The following is a 19,717-nucleotide window of genomic DNA, read 5'->3' on the forward strand; positions in this document are numbered from 1 at the left end:
TGATTCTGCAAACAGCAGAACTAAGGCAGAAGAAAGAGGTTTACACGAAGTCGCTGACAGATTTGGGCCCGGGGTTTTGGTCTTCTGCCTCCTAGGGCTTGAGCCGTTTCAGCCTGCAGGACACAGTAAGTCTGTAGAGAGGGCGATGTCACAGCGAGACGGGGGGCTCACCCCACGGCCCCTAGGGACCTTGACCCGCAGCACTCTGCCCCCCAGTGCTGGGGTGACAGGCGCGCACCACCGTGCCCAGCTTAGGGCGATTTTTAAGCCATTTCAGATGAGTGGAACAGGGACGAGCACAGGCTTTGCACGCGGACAGGTCTGAGCTGAAGGTCGCCTCTGCAAAGCTGAGTCTGTGGTGTGGCCTCCACACGCTTCAGTGTTCTAAGACACGAAGGCCATCGACAGAGGTGGAGCCCTGACTGAAGCCCCCGCCCCCAACAGTGTTCAGCGGCGGCTTCCAGCAACTGAGGATGGCGGGAAGGCTGGGAGAGCTGCGGCCTGCAGGTCCCGTGAGGGCACGCTGATAGTTTGAAACTGGCCACCATAGGAGTGTTTGCACTACACACACTAGCAAGAGCTGCACAGCTGAGCAGGCGGGCAGCATTTGCCGTCACTGATCCTGGCGCCGTGGCACCCCTCCCTTGGAGGCTCACCTCCCTCACCACCTCTGAACCGCACAGAGGCGGCTATTCAACGTAAGCAGCTACCTCTACCGGGGTTTCCAGAGGCTCTGAGCGTCAGTGGGGATTCCCTGTCACCGTGTAGTAGGCGATGACTCGATTCAATCAATAGAGTCCACTGGCTGGGCGTGTGGCATGCATGGTAGTCCTGGGACTCGGGAAACCGAGGTAAGAGGATCACAAGTTCAAGGCCAGCCTAGGCTACACTCTGAGGGGACGCTGGGACAGCAGTTCCAGGGTCTCAGGAGGTGGCACCCATGCCCCACCACGTCCATGACCAGAAATGCTCCAGGGAGACTCACCCTGTGGGAACCCCTCACTTACTCACACTGAGGCTGGTCCTTCCCATATCCCCCTCCTCACCACCATGAGCCTTTGTGGGCCTCTGATGGAGCCCCGGAGGGCAGTGGGAAGATTAAAAAATAAGTAAAAGTGAGGCTGTAGAGATGGCTCAGAGGTTAAGAGCACTGGCTGCTCTTCCAGAGGTCCTGAGTTCAAGTCCCAGCACCCACATGGTGGCTCACCGCCATCTATAGTGAGATCTGGTTCCTTCTTCTGGAGTGCAGGCAGAACCCTGTGTACATAATAAATAAATAAATAAGCCTGGGGTAGTTCACTTCACTGGAAAGGGGATGAATGCCATGGGCTGACTAGAAAGAGGAAGTGTGGTCAGGCTGGTGTCTGCTGTCTCTGAGGGTGAGTGAGGGTATGTGGGCGAGCACAGCCTCTCCCAGCCCGGCTTCCACACCGCCCTCAGTCCACCGCTGTCTCCCCAGCTGCTTGCAGCCTACAGCCTGACAGTCCAAGTAAGTGTTTCGACTTTCCTAAGAACAGTTTCTTGCTTTTTCCGTCTGTGCTGGTGTTAGACGTGTGCCCAAATGAACACCTCACAGGCAGGTTGGGCTGAGGGGCTGAAGCCGCGGCGCAATGCCAGGGACAGTGGCCGTGAAGAGTCCACTGTGCTACCGCTGCTGGGGGTGTTTGCTACCTCCCCAGTGTGTGTGCGCTGGGGACATGTTTTCCTCTAAGGATGAGGTGACAGTTGGCAGTGAGATGTGTAAAGGACTTAACTGTCCTAACAATGGCTGTGAAATCTGGTATTTGGTGGTTGGTACTCGGTGCCCTCACCTCGCTGTGCCGTAAACTCAGGCTGCACCTTGGATGAAAGAGAACTAGAAGTGCATGGCTCCTGGCATCTTTGTCACTTGGTGTCTGGGATCTACAACACACCTGCCTGCCTTCAGAAGCCTTGGGACTCAGATGTGTTCGGGTAGTATGAGGTCTTGGTTGCGCCGATCTGCTTTTGGCCTCTGGAAAATTAATTTTTCTGGAAACCTGGGTTCAGCTTTCACATGTCCTACCCCACAGCCTAGGCACTGGTGCGCACTCTCTCTTTAATCTAAGACTCTTAAAAAGATGTGTTTTTAATGGTGTGTGTGTGTGAGAGAGAGAGAGGGAGAAAGGAAGAGGGAGGGAGGGAGGGAGGGAGAGAGGGAAGGAAGAAGAGAGGGAAGGAGGGAGAAAGGGTATGAGTGCAGGAGGAAGCCAAAGGCACTGGGTCCCCTGGAGCTGGAGTTCCAGGCACTAACACAGGTACTGAGCCAGGACCTCAGCTCCTCCGGAAGAGCAGTGTACGCTCTTAGCCACTGACCCCTCTCTGCCTCTTCCTACCTGCTGTGCATTTGCTCTTCTGGCCTCTTCCTCCCCTGGCTTACTACCCTGTGAGTTGTCCAGGATAAACTGGAGGCTGTGTGCCTATGCCCACCTGCAGGAGCACTGACGACCTTCGCTCTAGGTCAGTGGCTGCAGCCTTGTGCCAGGACGCAGAAGGCTGGGAAGGAAGAACAGTGAACCCAGAGACCCCAGAGCAGCTTGATAAAAGAGCAAGACCACCATCTATGAAAGAAAAGAGCCTGGAGAGAGGCTCGGCTATTAAGAGCACTGAAGTCCAGCAGCCTTCAATTCTTCTTTTTTTAATAGAAAATATTAGCTGGGCATAGTAGCACACGCCTGTAATCCCAGCACTCTGGGAGGCAGAGGCAGGTGGATCTCTGTGAGTTCAAGGCCAGCCTGGTCTACAAAGTGAGTCCAAGACAGCCAGGGCTACACAGAGAAACCCTGTCGGGGGTTATTTATATTCTGTGTGTGGGTACTCTTCCTGCATGTGTGTCTGTGTATCACATACGTGCCTGGAGGCCAGATGAGGGCATCAGATCCTTGAATCTATAGTTACACATAGCTGTGAGCCACATGCAGTGCTGGGAATCGAACTTGGGAATCCTCTGAACAGCAGTGTTCTTGACCACTGAGCCATCTCTCTAGGCCTCAGAAATCAGCTTTTAACCCACGTACTATGCTGCAGACGATGTGGGAAGACGTTTCTCCAGAAGTTTGCAGGGTGGAGTTCTGGGTCTCCCTCCCTCTCCCCGCCTCTTCTCCTCCCTTCTCCTTGCGTCTGTCTCTCCCCCGCCCCTTTAACCTTGGGCAGACATATTCACCAGGCAAGCAACCAGCTGTGACGGCTGAACATGTGCAGATAGAGTTGCGTGCTATGATAAAATAAATCAGGCCCCAGATCAGCGAGCAGCCCGGCCGCAGAAGCTATCACATGGAGAGACACAGGCAGCAGCCTGACCGCATGGCCAGCTGCCAGCCCGGTCATTGGCCCCAGATGCTGAGTTAACGCATGCAGGCATCACGCTGTCCCGCAGCGAATTCAGCTGGCCCTGAAGACAACATTCGTAATGCTAAATGCCCTCACCCAATTAGCTCTTTCGTGGTGCTCTGGCTTGTTTTTCAAGACAGCGTTTCTCTGTATGGCCCTGCCTTCCTCTGCTTCCTGAGTGCTGAGATTAAAGGCCTCACCGCCACCGCCCAGCCTGGTTTTTTTAACGCCAACCACCACGTCATCATCGTAGAGGGAGACAGTGGCCACAGAAGGCAGCAGAAGGCTACGATCACAGCGCGTTCAGTACTTCAGTGTAGCGAGTATAAACCTCATTACAGGGCATTCTAAGGAAACATCATTTTATAGCCAGGCCTTTAATCCCAGTGCTTGAGAGGCAGAGGCAGGTGATCTCTGTGAGTTCAAGGCCAGCCTGGTCTACAGGGAGTTCCAGGACATCGGGGCTGCATAAAAAGACCCTGTCTCAATCCACCCACCCACCCTCCAAAATCATAATTCTGTGTGTAAAACAATGTCAGTACATTCATTTACCAGGACCTTGATTAACCCAGTCACGTTAGTAAAATATGGCCTGTTATTTGAAAGAGGCGTGGGCTGGGCGTGCTCCGTGGAAAAGCACTTGCCTGCGGTGCCCTAGGGCCAAGGCTGAATTCTCCGTGCTGAACAAACAACCACCACAAAGGCCCACAGAAATTCACAAAGGAAACGTCATCCACCAAGAGGCAGAGAGCAAACTCGTAAGTCTGCTTTGCGGAAATGCACTTCTCTCACCACAGGTTAAGCAGGTGTAATGTATATTTAAACAGCAATATATAAATAGAAATTTACATAAAGTCATGGGCCTCACACGCACTGTTCACTTGTGTGCGCATCATAGATACCCCATAATAAACTGAATTGATGAAGACGGTATATCCGTCACAGTACATAATGACAAATCACCAAAATTCCCTCGCTTGCTGTCCACACCCTTCCCCGAAGCCTTCCCCGGCTCTCCTTCTCCCTAGATGCCCATATTTCTCTATTAAATTCCATGCAGGTTCACTTATCTTTAGCTCTGAATCTCATCCCTGTGCATATTAGACTCCGAATCATTATTTGTGTTTCTTGTTGTTTAAAATCAAGCCAGATATGGTGGCAGTGGAGAGATGGGGAGCAGGGGGGCTTCTGTGAGTCTGAGGCCAGCCTGATCTACACAGAGGGTTCCGGAACAGCCAGGGCTGCATAGAAAGACCCTGTCTCAAACAAAAATAACAAAACTCAAGTACCGCAACAGCTAAGACCAGCAGCATTCCCTCCTGCCGGAAGGAGCCACACTTCCCAGAGCTGGCTGGTGACACCCCCGGGAGTCCCAGCCTCTAGGCTTCCGCAGCAAACTCTACAGCCACATGTTTAGTGTGAGAACAGCACATTTTAATAACTATCAATAATTTTAGAGGTTGCTGGTAAACAATGGTCCTTCTTTTTACACAAATAAAGGAGTTACGGTTTGAAGCCCATCTGACAGGATAGCTGAAGATTTCCTCCGAAAAAGGGTGGTGGGCCTATCTGGAGGCCCCTGAGGCCCTCTCAGAACCAGACCGTGGGGTGGAGGGAAGGAGTTGAGGCAGGAGGAGATGTCTGCATCTGTCTCCATGTCCCTCCTTCAAGCCATCAGAATAAAAGGATTTCCCTTAAAAAAAACCTTCATGAAAGTGTTGCATGTGGAAAATTAGCATTTTCTCCATTTCATTTCTAAACTGTGTATCTTGCATGTACAGGAAGAGCCTCCATTTTTATTGGTTTTTGCATAATATCTAAATAAAAAACACAATGCATGGTATGCAAATGCACCCTGAAGATAGCCCGGGGCTGCTGTCCCCAGGGAGCTGCTGTGTGTGAGCCAGGGCTGTCACCACCTGGAGGCCCCCAGCCAGGCAACTCAGGACTCTTGAGGGTCACTGCTTCAAGCTGACAGTGAGCCCAAGGAGGCCAGGAAGGGGGCAGGGAGTCTTCGGAGGAGTGCCAAGGGAGGCTGCTGGCAGGTGCCCATCAGGATTTGGGGTTGATCTTGGCCATGCTGGGCTGACCTTAGGGAGCTCATCTTTCACTCTGCTTCACTGGGAGGAACTACAGAAAGACAGTAAGGGGTCATGTGGCAGCAACAGTGAGCCAAACAGCTAAGAGGGGACAGCAAAATGGCCCTTTGCACAGGAGACGTGGACTTTGTGGTTGCCCTGCCCCGTCCACACTCGGACTTAAGTGGCCGTCGAGTACCTACATGGTCGTTCCCAGCACATGACAGCAAGGTGGTCAGATGGAAGCATGGGCATCCCGACCTTCTTGGCCTCCAGAGAGGACCCAGAGAGGACTTAGGCAGCTACTGTGCTTGCTGACGGGCTTTGGTGCCGTTGAGATCAGCTCAAGCCCTCATCACACGCCCTGCTGCAGGGCCTTCCAGAGCCCTTTCTAGCAAGTGTGTGGACTCACTCCGGCGGACCTCTTTCCTCCTTGTCAGCTCCATGGGTAGGACTGTGCTGCGCTGACTCACGCATGAACCAGTCCCTCTCCTGGTTCGCACACCACCAAAGCAAACCTGCTCAAGAAAGCGCTGGTAGATGCAGAAACCTTCTCAAGACTGGGCAGGAGGCCACCAGGGTGCCGAGCATCTGTGAGCAACCACAGACTGAGGGAGGGCAGCCCTGTTTTCGCCACTGCATCCCTGACCCCTGATGGTTGCTTCTCCAGGCTGAGTACCAGCACCTGGCTCCTCCCGCTTCTCATCCTGTTCCCTCCAGGCCCCAGCTCTCCATGTCCCCTTTATGACCCAGAGGAATTAACACTCCCCAGTTCTACCAGCCCCTCAGCTGGTGGGTGGGCAATCTGTAGCTTCGCAGCAAAGGTTGGCCGCCCTTCTCGAAGGTAACTGCATTGTAAATAGAGTTTTTTGTTTTGTTTTGTTTTGTTTTGTTTTGTTTGCTCTTGGTAATGCCCATGTGTGGTGATGCTCTGAGCTCTTCTGAATGTGTCATCTCTTGGAAACGTTCCAGAACCTGAATGGAGACCTTAAGGGTCTTGTTCCAGATTCAGGTGCTGGTGCCCAGCAAGATGGGGGAAAGGAGCCCATTCCCTGGGTGCCCAGCTTCAAGGCACCTCAGTGCTTCACAATCCTGCGAGTGTACGTGACCTTCCACGTTACAAACTGCCAGCCTGCCTTCCTCCTTCCTCCCTTCTTCCCTCTCTTTCTCTTCCTGTCTTCTTTCCTTTTCTCCTGTCTTTTCTTTCCTCTCTCTCTCTCTCTCTCTCTCTCTCTCTCTCTCTCTCTCTCTCTCTATCTTATACTATGTAGCCCTGGCCAGCCTAGAACTTGCTATATTGACTAGGCCTGGAGCTCACAGAGCTTCTGTCTCCCGAGTACTGAGTCATGAATCACCAGTCTCAGGAATCTTGATAAAGAATCAAGTGTTGTCACTGGCTCCCCAGAAACGCTTTCTGGAGAAGAGTAAGTTGAGGCTGGGCTGACATCACCCTCCCTCGCCTTCCTCCTTCCTACATTGCTCTCCCACCCTCACCCTGTGGAATGTCTTGTCAGTCCTCCCCCTAAAACCACACAGGATTGCATCAGGCTCACTGAGCTTCCTTAAAGATGCCCTAGGCAACTTGCGGGATGCAGCGCATCCAGGGCAGCTAGAACACCCCTCCCCAGCAGCCTCTGCTCCCCCACCTCCTGTGCCGGTGGTGGGTGGCAGATGGAAGGGGGGTGAGGCGCAACTAAAGTCATATGTCCTAAACAGGTGGCTTGGGAATAAACCACACAGGACAGGAATTTGGAGCCCTCATTCAAATGTTTATACTGTTAACAAAATGGATGTGTGATTGCTCATTGCACAAAAGCAGAAACTCAGGACAGGGCTGTGGGTGGGAAGGGGGTCAGGTTCATTGAGGGGGCGGTGCCTGGAAGGCGTCCTCCTCGGGCTGGTGTCTGTCACTCTCTGAGCAGCTGTATCTGTTTTCCACAAGCTGAACTTTGACTCGCTGTGTGCTGGCTATTGGAGAGAATGGTGTTACCTATCTTGGTGCAACCCTAGACGCCTACATGTTCTGGGGTCTGCGAGTCTAAGTAAGGACTGTGAGGGATTGTCACCTTTCTTACTTGGGGTGCTGGGAATCCATCTCTGAGCGCCCGCGCCCGAGGTGGGCAATCTACCGTGCAGCCACATCCTTGGCCCCGGCAGTCATGCTCTATTTCAGACGTAGTTTATGTTTAGAATTGACAGCTCGGGCTAAGGGAAGAGAGCTGAGCTTGTACAGGAAGCAAGTGTCAGTAACTGCAAAGGACGGCTCCCGGGCGTGGCCGCGGTTACCCTCCAGGACGCTGCCCACCGGGGAGAGAACGGCTGCCTTCCCTTTTCCTTCCTGCAAACACACATGGAGCAGCCCCGTGCCCGGCGGCCTGGACACCGGACCGCAGTGTAAAGGGAGAAGCAGGGTTTTCATTTAGGGTTACAGCCACTTTCAGGCCTGGCGGTGCTATGACTGATTGACAGCTAGCAAACATCGGTGTCTGGAGGGCCAAACCGTAACTGTTCTCCTCATCCTGTTGTAAAGGACTCCTGGGTAAACTCCAGATTCTCGATGATTAGCGTTGTTAGGGATATGGTTAAAGATTACCAGGGGTGAGTGGTCGAAGCACTTTTTTGTGGGTTTTTCTCCTTTCTGAAACTGGAGTTTATGCCCAGGTCATTTACCCTTAAGACAGAGTTTCTCTTTCAGGAATGGGGTTACACAGGCCTCACACAAACAGCGCTGGGCCTTCGACCCCAATCTTCCCTTCTTGAAATTCAGGGTTTCCTTTTCTGTGCGGGCACCCTCCCCTTCCTTATTTCTGTAGCAAACCCTCCACCCAAGTTCCTCTTCCTTTCCTTTCCGTCATCCCTTCCCCCGCCTCCACAGACCTGCAGATCTACAATCTGCGAATCTTCCTGAAGGCAGGATGATTGGGGAGAAAGGGGAGAGGGTTGGGGGCTCTGAACGCCTGAGGAGGGAGGGTTACAAGTTAGGGAGGGACACAGAGCAGGAGGACACAGGCAGCTTCCCGGGTCCACTTCATCCCGAGGAATTGCATTTGTGCCTCCTCCTCATGTCAGCTGTAACTGTCCTTCGAGGACAGCTGTGTCCTGGACTTGGTGTGTCTCCCTCCACGTGGAGGCGAGCGATCCTACATGGAGAGGAAGCAGAGCGAAGGCGGCAAGATGTTTGGACGCAGGGGTCTTTGCAGCCTGTCATCCCATGATGGCTGCTGCAGGGAGTGGGGACACGGCTTCCTCAGCAGCACCAGCTAGGAGTCCTACAGACCAGCAGGATGTGGGCTCCTCCCTGGGGCTGGAGAACCTTCTAGGCGGCCTGCTGAAAACACTGACGCAGCTCCTCGCAGCACCCACAAGTCGGAGCTGAAAGTGGCATAGGCACACAAGACCTTGTACTCAGGGGCCTCTGCGGACACACCCAGACCTGGGCTCAGGGGGCAACAGTCAAGGCCAAAGTTAAGATCACACAAACTTGGGTTTGGCTTCTGATTTTTTTTTTCACTTACTCGCTCTGCAGTCTTGTTAAGCTCTCCTAGGCCTCCATTTTCTATCCTGTGAAATGGGCTAATAACGATGACTCAACGTGTGGCGCTATTGTGGGGATTAAGCGAGCCGGGGCATGGAGAGTGAACTCTCGGAAAGTTAGCGCACAGTATTGGTTGCTGTTTTGCTGTCCTTGCTGCTTGTTTTTTGAGAGCTCACTGTGTAGTCCTGGCTGCTCTGGAACTGGATATGTAAAGCAGGCTGGGCTTGAACTCAGAGCTCCACCTGCCTCTGCCTCCCCAGTGCCGGGACCAAGGCCACCACGTCTGTCTACCTATGGGTGGTCTTTTCGTACTGAGGTTCCTCTCTGAGCGACCAGCCACCGTGGGACACTGAAGTCTTGCGAATATTGGAAAGTTTTGAGCAATGGTTCTGCTTTCAGTTCTGTTATGAAGAGAAGGAATTTGCGGCTTTCCCGTCAAGGTAGCACAGTGAACGGCGGACTCTGGTGTCTGAGCTGGAGTCTCAGGGTGCCAACTCGCACGTTTCTTAACCTGAGTTCAGCTTCCTCTTCCGAGAAACAGAAATGCGGTCACCACTCCACGGCCACAGGATCTGTATCTGCCGATCCGAGCAGCAGAGGATGGAAAAGACTCGAGCACCTGCGCGCTGAACCTGGTCGCTCCTCCCTGCTGTCCCTCAACAGCACAGTGTGCAACTGTCCGTCTAGCACTGATGGCATTCCAGGTGCTGCAAATGACACAGCGGGTCACGCAGACAGGCTTGCTCAAGCCACACACGTAACACACATTTTACATAAGTAACAACCCACACATACACGACACACATATTTAATAGAAGTGACACGGGTCTGCGGGTTTGGGCCGGTTAGGCCAGCATTGGTCCCACATTTGTGCTCTCCCCCATAACTGCTTCTTGGACCCACTTTGCTCCGAGGTCCGGGCCTTATCCCAAGCGTGAGCTACACCTTGAGAGCCTCTCCTGCCCTGTGATAATGAAGGCTTCTTCTCCATCCGTGTGCCAGTCCCAAGCTGCCTTGCAACAAGATCCTGCTGCTTCATGACCAAGGTGACAAGACCACAAGACTGACTGATCCAGGATGAGGTGTGATCGCCTAGCCTTCCCTCTCCTGCTTCTTGAACTGTCACGAAGATGAAAAAATACAAGCCAGGAAGGCTTGTGGACCTTATTTAATTGAAGTGTCCACTCACTGAGGAGTGAGCATGGAGTCATCTGTGTCATAGCCCTACCCTTCCTCGAAATGGCCACATCCCACTCCCCAGAACCTGTGGTTATGTCAGAGTTCATAGCGCTCAGGAATTGGGGCTTCCAATCAGCGGACTGAGATGAGGAAACTGTCCGGAACTGTGTGCTCGTTAGAGTCCTGTGCACCAGGGGACAATCAGAGGGGGATATGACAGCAGGGCCATAACAGGCTGGCTTTGAAGACAGGGAAATGGTCTTAAGCCAAGGACTGCGAGGACTTCTGACACCAGAGATAAGAAAATGGGTTCTCTCAGAGAGTGTCTAGAAGGGGGAAAATCCCAGGCCCACAGCCCTCAGGGGGTGACAGACACTGGCTTCTGACCCCCAGAGCTATAAGACAGCCCTTTAAATGTTTATTTTATGTGTCTATGTGACTGACTGTCAGAACTTACACACACACACACACACACACACACACACACACCGTGGCTCCCAGCAACCTACACCTTACCTATCACTTGGCCCAGCCTCTGGCCAAGTGTCAGAGAGATCCGGTGTCCGCACCTTTCCAGGGCCTGCACCTGACCAAGCAGGCCCTGCCCATTCCCCCTCCCGTATTCTCCACGTCTCTCCCCAGGACGCCTCTCTTGTCCCGAAGCCCCTTAACCATGGAGGCAGCCCGCTGGTCTCAGGTGACCTCAGACTGGACACGGGCTGTGATCCTCGTGGGCTTCCTCTCTCAGGAAGACAAAAAGAACCTCTCGGAGGCTGGAGACACAGCTCAGAGGTTAAGAGCACTGTCTGCTCTTCCAAAGGTCCTGAGTTCAATTCCTGGCACCCACATGGTGGCTCACAGCCATCTATAGTGACCTGACTCCCTCTTCTGGCATGCAGGTGTACATGCAGATAGAAAACTCACACATAAATAAATCCTTAAAATAAAAACTCTCAGCAGTGCATGAGGAAGGGGTGATTTCAGGGCATTCTCCGTGGTGGGCACTGACCATCTGCTCTGGGGGACTGCCACGGAAATGGCCGAGCTGTAAACAGCACCAGCTGTTCCTCCAGAGGATCAGGGTTCTGCTCCCAGCACCCACACGGCAGCTCACAACTGTCCGAAACTCCAGTTCCAGGGGACCTGTCACTTTCTTCTGGCTCCGTGGACACCAGGAATAAATGTGGCACACAGACATACATGTAGCCAAAACACTCCTGCATGTAAAATAATGTTTCATTAAAAAAAAAAATCCCACCCCTTCTCAATACTGTTCACGATGAGCAGGCCTCGGCATCAGAGTGGAACGCTGCATTCAAACCACAGCACCTAGCAAGGTGCTCCTAACCCGCCTTCAACATTAACCAGAACACTCAAAGCTCTCTCCACAGTGATGAATCTCGCCTCTGCTATGAAGAACTGCAGCTTGCTTTCAGTGGCGCGCCGCCCTCTGCTGTGTCCTGGCAGTCCACGGCGTGCAGCTAAACCCTCAAGGAGTGGCCGGCAGCAGTGGTACCCTGCGGTCCGCTCAGGCTTTGTCTGTGAGGTGTGGCTGTCTGGTGTCTAAGCAGACACCACCCTGCAGGCTGGCACTCACGCCTCGTGCCTCTGTCTCTGTTCTTCCTAGGCTTCCACAGTGATGAGTTGGTGGAGGGACAATTTCTGGATCATCTTAGCTGTGGCCATCATCATTGTCTCCTTGGTCCTGGGTCTCATCCTGTACTGTGTCTGCAGGTGGCAGCTGAGACAAGGTAACGATGGCCATCTTACCCTGCCAGGTGCCAGGGAGGGGCAGGTGACGTGGGGACAGCAGGGCTCAGCATCTCCTGGGTCTGTGGAATGAGCTTAGCACCAGGCACCTTGGGTGTGGTTCCTAGCTGTGCCACTAACTTCTGTCCCTGTCCTCAGTTTCTCATTTACATGATGAAGGGGAGGAGATCAATTCCAAAGACCTTGCTGGGGGATTTGGGTAAAACAGCAGAGTTGCGGGAGCCCCGAGTCTGCCTGGCGCTGATATAATCTCTTCTGTGGGTCTTGAGAGGGAAGGAGCAGGAGTCTGCAGAAAGTCAGCTGTGGAGCATGAAAACACAGATCGCAGCCATTGCTGGCTGGAGTCCCTCTGCAGCCAGGACAAACTGTGGGTCAAAGGTTCTGTGGCTGGGTTGGTGTCCCCTCCCTCCTCCTTGCCTGGCTAGATGGCCAGTGCAGGCTCCCTGTCCCCCATCATTAGGTGGAGCCTGGGGAGCCTGCAGAGGAGGGGGAGGATCTAAGGACCGGAGCAGTCAGGGACCCCACTAGAACAGGGCCCGCAGGATCCGCTGACTGGGCTTCACGGGGACTCAGAGGGATCAGGGAGCCGGCACGGTCTGACCCAGGGCCTCTGCGTACGTGTTAGGGCTGTGTGGCCTGCTGTCATCTTAACTGTGGGAGCAGGGCTGTCCTGGCTCTTGCCTGCCCGTGGGGCTCTGTTCACCCTACTGGGCTACCTTGCCCACCCCTGACATAGTGATAAGGGCCTGGTCTTATTGTAGCTTGTTGTGCCGTGTTTGGTTGATGTCATTGAGAGGCCTGTTCTTCTCTGACGGGAGGCAGAGGTGGGGGAGTGGACCTGGGGGAGAGGGGAGGTTGGGGGAGAGACTTGGGGGAGGGGAGGGAGGGGAAACTGCAGTGGGGGTGTAATGTATGAGAGAATAATGATAATAACAGTAATAATAATCCCACAAATGCAACCCATGATGCATGTTTCACCATCATGACTGCCTTCCCTCTCCAAGGCCTGCTTTCTACTCTGATCTCTGCCTTGATGAAGTTTTTGGCCTCAGACAAAGTGACTGCTTGGAGAGTAACACTAACTTTAGATTATCTACAAGCTGATTTTCCAGTTTGCTGTTTATCTCCAGGAACATGAACCCCTCCCCTCCTACACCAAGTAGAGCTGTGGTCCCTTGAGGTCCTAGCCCTTTAAAAGACCCTGGGCCAAGGCAGGCGCGTTCCCAGGAACACCCTCGGCAGCTCACAGTGTGCTCCCTGAGAGCCAAGAACACTGCTCTCCTGAGTGCTCTCCCGGCATCTGCTTTCCCGAGTGCTGCCCTGAAACCAAAGTCTCTTTGATTTGGCTCCCACAGAGACAGAGCCTCAGCACTGGAGCTCCGGGTGCTGGCAGCAGAACTGGGAGCAGCCCTCAGGCTTGCCGGGTTCCCAGTTTCATCCTCTTTCCCCACTCCCCCTTAAGTAATTAATTTTTAATAAAAAAGGAGTATTTATTCTGAACTCCATTACTTTTTAAAAATAATTCATTAATTAATTTGTTTTTAGATGTATTTATTTATTTTGTATGAGGGCTCTGTCTGCATGTACACCTGCACGCCAGAAGAGGGCATCAGATTCCAGTATAGGTGGTTGTGAGCCACCATGTGGGTGCTGGGAGTTGAACTCAGGACCTCTGTAAGAGCAGCCAGTGCTCTTAACCGCTAAGCCGTCTCTCCAGGCCTTTTTTTTTTGGGGGGGGGGGGGCGTTTCAAGACAGGGTTTGTCCTAAAACTTGCTCTGTGGACCAGGCTGGCCTCAAACTCAGAGCTCCTCCTGCCTCTGCCTTCCAAGTGCTGGAATTAACGGTGTACTGAACCACTGCCCAGCGTGCGTGCGTGCGTGCGTGCGTGCGTGCGTGCGTGTGTGTGTGTGTGTGTGTGCCTTACATATATTATGTATGTATATATGTTATATGTAATCTTTAGAAAGTGTGCTCTGAACCACTGCTTCTCGATCCTATGGCTGCCTTTTAATTCTTTTCACGTATTTATTTATTGATGATTGATTGCTGCTGTCCCCTGGGCTCTGTGGCTTCGGCCAGATGCTGGCTCTGTCACTTGCATTCTAGGTGTCCCTACGTCTGTCACCTCCAGCTCCCCTCCAAATGTTCTGGACTTCTAAATGCTGAAGTCACAGCTTTCTCTAATGTGTCTTAAATGAATACGGTTTCCCCCTTAGGCAAGAAGTGGGAAATCGCCAAGCCCTCAGAACAGAACGAAAGAGAGGAAGAAAAGATGTACGAGTAAGTGGTCACCCCTTTGCCCACCAGGCCCTCCCACCAGGCTCTGGGGTGGCTGTAGCACCGCCTTTCCTACTGAGGCGGATCAGCCAACATCCTCCTTCCACGGGAGGAGGGAGGTCTGGGGTGACCGCAGGTGAGGCCCCCCGGACCCCAGCTCCCTGGCTCTGTGTTCCAGGCTCAGCCACACCTCTCTTCTTTAAGCAGATTACAAATACGATCCTCTGGAAAAGTCCTATAAAAGCGTAGCATTTACTTCCCCTTTTAGAGATTTATCTCACATGTATGAGAGGTTTGCCTACACGCATGTCTGTGCACCATGAGCGTGCCGAGGCCCATCCGGATCTTCTGGAACTGAGTCGTGGACAGATGTGAGCCACCGCGTGGGTGCTGGGAACTGGCCCAGGCTTCTCCAGCCCCAGCACTGGCTTTACATTTCGCTTTTTGTTACGTATTCGAGAGTCTTTTTATTGCTGCTTCTGTTGACGAGGCCCCAGTGCCACCCTTGGGAGCAAGGACTCAGGAGGGGGACTTAGCTTACCTCATCCACACAATTTTCTTTCTTTCTTTCTTTCTTTCTTTCTTTCTTTCTTTCTTTCTTTCTTTCTTTCTTTCTCTTTGTCTCTTTTTCTTTCTCTCTCTCTCTTTCTCTCCTTTCTTTCTCTTTCTCTCTCTCTCTCTCTTTCTCTCTTTCTTTCTTTCCGAGACAGGGTTTCTCTGAGTAGCCCTGGCTGTCTTGGAATCACTCTGAAGACCAGGCTGGAGACTGGGCTGTCCTCAAACTCACAGCAACCCCCCTGCCTCAGCCTCCTGAGTGCTAGGATCAAAGGTGTACCCACAATGCCCAACACAGCTACAGTTCAGTAGAGCCAAGAATAGATAAAATCGCCAAGGGAGAATCACATGGGTGGGAGTCTAGCAGAAACCTGACACACACCTCCAGCTGGCCTCCCTGGTAGTGCTGAGGACAGATCCCAGCAGCCACCTGTGTACACACACACACACACACACACACACACACACAGGAGGCATGGCCGACCCCAGCCACCCAGCTGAGCCTTGACACCCACGGACAGTGACTAAGCTACTCCAGTCCTCTCAGGACTCACACTGACACAGCGTGATCCAAGGCTCAGGCGAACGGAAGCAGGCACCCCTATAAAGGATACCCTGAGCAGAGCCACCCGGAGGGCCAGAGCCCCAGGCGTAAACACAGTGGTCGTTAGGGAGACTTTCCAAGTGCCGAGAGGTAACCACACAGGACCAGGACCTGCTCAAGGGCCAGCCTTCACCCATCTGCAGGAAGATCTACGCTCTTCTAAATCGGGTTTTACTGGGGTTCAAAGAGGTGAACAAATACAACCTCTCCTTGCCCTGGCTGATGTCACTGATGAGCAAGTCAGCCATGGGTCACAGAGCCAGATGGCCAAGGCCTTGCAGCCACAAGTGCCTACAGAAGTGTGAGAGCACTACAGCAAAGTGTTCCCAGGACCTGAGCAGGCCCGGGAACCGGTGCCCGGCTCAAGAGTGGGTCTCGTCAGGCCTTTGGCCACAGCACCCCGATCCCCACCAGCCGGAAGTTCTCTTATTCTGTGCTTCCCATGACTGGAACAGCACACGCTATCTCATATCTTTTACACAACTTTTTTCACTACCAGGGCGTCAGCTCCATCCCACGACCTCACAGGGAACATGCCAGGCTCCTCGAGCTAGAACCGCGACTCAGTGTCATTTGTGTGAGATCCATTGAGCGCAGCTGTAGAGTGCCCGTTCGGCTGCTGTAGAACTCCGCTGTGAGGGCCGGCCATGGTACATTTGTCCCTTGTGCCAGGCACTCGGGGGGCATGGTGGTGAGTTGTCTGTGAGCTCCCGTTACTGCAACAAACGCCGGAGGCGATCAGCTTACAGAGACAAAGGTTTCTTCTGGCTCACAGTCTGACTGGCTGGCCCTGTTGCTCTGTTATGAGCCCCATCGAGATGGGAGTGTGGGTAGAGCAAAGCTCTCAGTCAGGGACAAGAGGTTAGGAAAGCTGGGCGATTGGCAGGGCCTGCCGCCCCGTGAACACCTGCCTCAATCACTACGCCACAACTCCCGATTTTTCACCTCTTCCAGCAGGGCCAACGGCCAACCTGGGCCTCCGGGGGGCGTGAGCGTCTGTAACTGCAGGGCTGCCGCGGGCCTCTGGACACACCTGCGTGAATTCACGCGCTGGCCACGCTGCCGGCGCCTCACCTCAGGAGGGAGCACGGCTTCCTTGCAAACTGAAAGACACCTGGTGCTCACGCCACAGGAGGTTTTCTGTGCTCTAATGAGGTAGAGGAAAGACTTTCCTTAGGGTGACGAGATGGAATGCAGAATCTAGAAAGGGAAGGAAATGCTTCCAACTTGTAGGAATGTAGATTCGAACCTTCAACCCGTTTATTCACCTTGGTCTAACAAAGCAGCTGTAGTCAGCTGGATCCAGGCCAAGCACTGACTACCCCTCCACCTCCCTGTCTCATCTGCCTCCTAGGAATGTTCTGAATTCGTCACCTGATAAGTTACCTGCTCTACCGCCCCGGGGCTCGCCTCTTGCGGCAGACCTAGGTAAGCACATCGCGCCGATCACAGTGCCATTCTGGGTGGGACTGTGAATGTACGCACGAATATTGTTTAACATATAGCAAAAGACTCTAGGTGGAAGATGTATCCAGTGTGAAAACTTACAGTTGTGGAGACAAAGGTGTTAGCTGGCTTGGCATCTGGGGAGAGCTCTTTCTGGACTGCAGATTGTGGCTTTTTTTTAAACGTGTGTGTTCGTGTGTGAACAGATGCCCAAGAGTAAGCGTTCATATGCAAAGGGAAAGCTAGAGGACAGCTGGCAGCTGCAGTTCCTCAGGCGCCAGCCACCTTCTTAAAAACAGTCTCTCACCGGCTGGAACTCACCAAGCAGGTGAGGCAGGCTGGCCAGTGAGTCCTTAGGGACCTGCCCTGCACTGGGACTACAGACATGCATGTACACATGTGGCCTTGCATGGATACATAGATAGATGGTAGATAGATAGATGATAGATGATATAGATAGATAGGTAGATAGATAAATGATAGAAGATAGATAGATGACAAACAAACAGATGATAGCTAGATAGAAGACAAACAGATGATAGATAGATGACAGACAGATAGATGATAAATATGGGTTCTTGGGGTCAAACTTGGGGTCCTCATGCGTGCAAGGCAAGCGCTTTGCAGACTGAACGGTTTCCACAGCCCCTGTTTTTTGTTTTTGTTTCTGTTTTTTTGAGGCACAGTTTCAGGTAGCCCAGGTTGGCCTTGAACCCTTAATCCTCCTGCCTTTCCCAAGTGCTATGATTTCAGTGAGCACTGCCTGATGCTCGCTGGTCCCCTGACTGGCCCTGTTAGACATGAACTCGTTTAAACCTTCAGAGCTCCAGGAAACTGGTGGCTGCCATTGCTCTTTCACCTGCTGACAACACTGAGGCCCAAAGACGCGATGCAATTTACCCCTGAGCACAGACTACTGGAGTCTGAACAGTAGTCTGTTTTTACAGGGAATGAAATGGCTTTTCAATTTTTTGTTTTTTGGAGAATATAAGATTATTGTTACAAGTATAGCTAAGCTACTCATCCTGTTCCTATGACAAAATACCTTTTTTAAAAAAAGCTTATTTCGTTTGCGTTTTTGGTGGCTGAGTGTCCAAACAGTGTGGTGCCAGAAGCTACAGCCTGTGATATGATGCCAGCCTGGGCCCATGTGGCAGCAGGAAATCATAGCTTAGGGCTTCGTGGCAGGACAAAGGGAGGGGCCGTGCTGCTCCTCACTCATCTCTTAAAGGCCCGCCACCTTTCCCCCTTTTGTTCCTGTGTGTTTGAGTGTCTGCCCACGTGAGTAGCATGCGTACACATGTCCAGAGTCGGGAAGAGGGAAGCAGGTCCCTGGAGCTGGAGTGAGAGTTGGTGATGAGCTGCAGGAAACGGCTGCTGGGAGCTGAACTCAGACCCTCTGCAGAGCAGTAGGCACTCCTACCTGCTGAGCCACCCACCCTACACACACACACACACACACACACACACATACACACACATACACACACATACACACACATACACATACACACACACACACACACACACACATACACATACACACACACATACACATACACACACATACACATACATATACATACATACACACATACACACATATACACATACATACACACATATACATACACATACACACAGACATACATACACACGTATACATACACACGTATACATACACACATATACACATACACACACATATATACACACATACATACACACGTACACACACATATACATACATACACATATATATACACACACATATGCACACACATGCACACATTCCTTTTTGTGTTACCACACTGGCAACCAAGCTTCCTCCACGTGACCCTCGGGAGAGTCACTCTTCAGTCACAGACATCAGCAGCCTCTCTTGTTCCATTCCGCAGGGATTCTATCTTTGAACGCGCCCACCCGCCCTCCCCCTCCCCCTTCCCCTCCCCCTCCCCGTTTCCTTCCTTCTCAGCCGGCAGATTTGCATGTGAGCCGTGGCTGGGAGCACGCTGGGCTGTGGGGCGGGAGGAGGAACCATCAGGCCTGCGACCTGGGTCTGCGGGGACCGGTTACCTGGGCACTGTGGAGTGCTTCCCAAGTGTCTCCCGTGAAATGGGGTCTTACGGCAGAGGTGTGGGGCCGCCAACATTCGCCATTCATGAACCAGGCGATGCTGAGGCGTGTGTCCTGTCTGTGAGTGGGCAACCGCCCCTCCAGGAAAGGGGAGATCTGAGACAGGCTCAGAGCTCATGAGTCACTCGGTCAAAACTACACCAACAGAGCAGCCTCGTGTGACGGCCTTTTCTGTGCTTTAGCCCCGAGGAAAGCGCCAAGCCAGCCGCTGGCGTGGTACGCATCGGTGAAGAAGAGTAGAGACAAGAAGGCCACCTCAGGGCCCAGCGAGCCAGAGAACGACTACGACGATGTCGAGATCCCGACAAGCGCTGGAAACCAGCACGCCAAAAAACCCGCACCTTCTTGGCAAGCCGAAACGGGCTTACACGGCTTGTTTTAGAATGGTCTGGGTGGTTGGACACAGCACGTCTCAAACCCTAGAGGAAGCCGCCACAGCCGTGTGAGAGCTACAGCAGATGACGGGACAGCCCGATGTGACCAGTGCTCCAGGTGTGACTGGTGATCCAGCGGTTCCTGACGACACCCCAGAAGCTCTGCTCTGTGACTATGGGGGTCTAGCCTTTGCACTTCTGTGGAGGTTTCCTTAGTGCGGCCCACGGGGCCTGTGAGAATCCACTCCTTCCCCTCTCGTTCCTGTGTGAATGTGGCTCTGCGGCAAAGGTCTCAGCCTTCCTCACGCTGCAGCCCTTCAGTGCGGCTCCTCATGCTGTGGTGAACCCAACCATGTTGCTAGCTCATGACTGTAACTTGCTACTGTTATAAACTGTAATGGAAGCATTTGATGT

The 19,717-nt window shown here is 52.9% G+C and overlaps 1 protein-coding gene across 1 annotated transcript; it reads left to right on the forward strand.

Annotated features, from left to right (window-relative positions):
• The first annotated feature begins 1,332 nt into the window (after window positions 1-1,332).
• Window positions 1,333-19,714, forward strand: Scimp (SLP adaptor and CSK interacting membrane protein). The gene is made up of 5 exons (XM_021651654.2): window positions 1,333-1,489; window positions 11,768-11,891; window positions 14,128-14,191; window positions 16,702-16,775; window positions 19,112-19,714. The coding sequence occupies exons 2-5, from the start codon at window positions 11,780-11,782 to the stop codon at window positions 19,309-19,311; spliced, it is 450 nt and encodes a 149-aa protein (XP_021507329.1). The 5' UTR covers window positions 1,333-1,489; window positions 11,768-11,779; the 3' UTR covers window positions 19,312-19,714.
• Window positions 19,715-19,717: the final 3 nt, after the last annotated feature.

This window comes from Meriones unguiculatus, chromosome 11 (assembly GCF_030254825.1).
Source record: "Meriones unguiculatus strain TT.TT164.6M chromosome 11, Bangor_MerUng_6.1, whole genome shotgun sequence".
NCBI lineage: Eukaryota > Metazoa > Chordata > Mammalia > Rodentia > Muridae > Meriones > Meriones unguiculatus.

What these genes read in the sequence shown, in the direction of transcription:
- Scimp (XM_021651654.2), top strand. Translation starts at nt 11,780, where the DNA reads ATGAGTTGGTGGAGGGACAATTTCTGGATCATCTTAGCTGTGGCCATC. An exon ending in CAGGTGGCAGCTGAGACAAG is followed by an intron (nt 11,892 to 14,127) that starts GTAACGATGGCC and finishes TTTCCCCCTTAG; the next exon opens with GCAAGAAGTGGGAAATCGCC. An exon ending in GCCTCTTGCGGCAGACCTAG is followed by an intron (nt 16,776 to 19,111) that starts GTAAGCACATCG and finishes TCTGTGCTTTAG; the next exon opens with CCCCGAGGAAAGCGCCAAGC.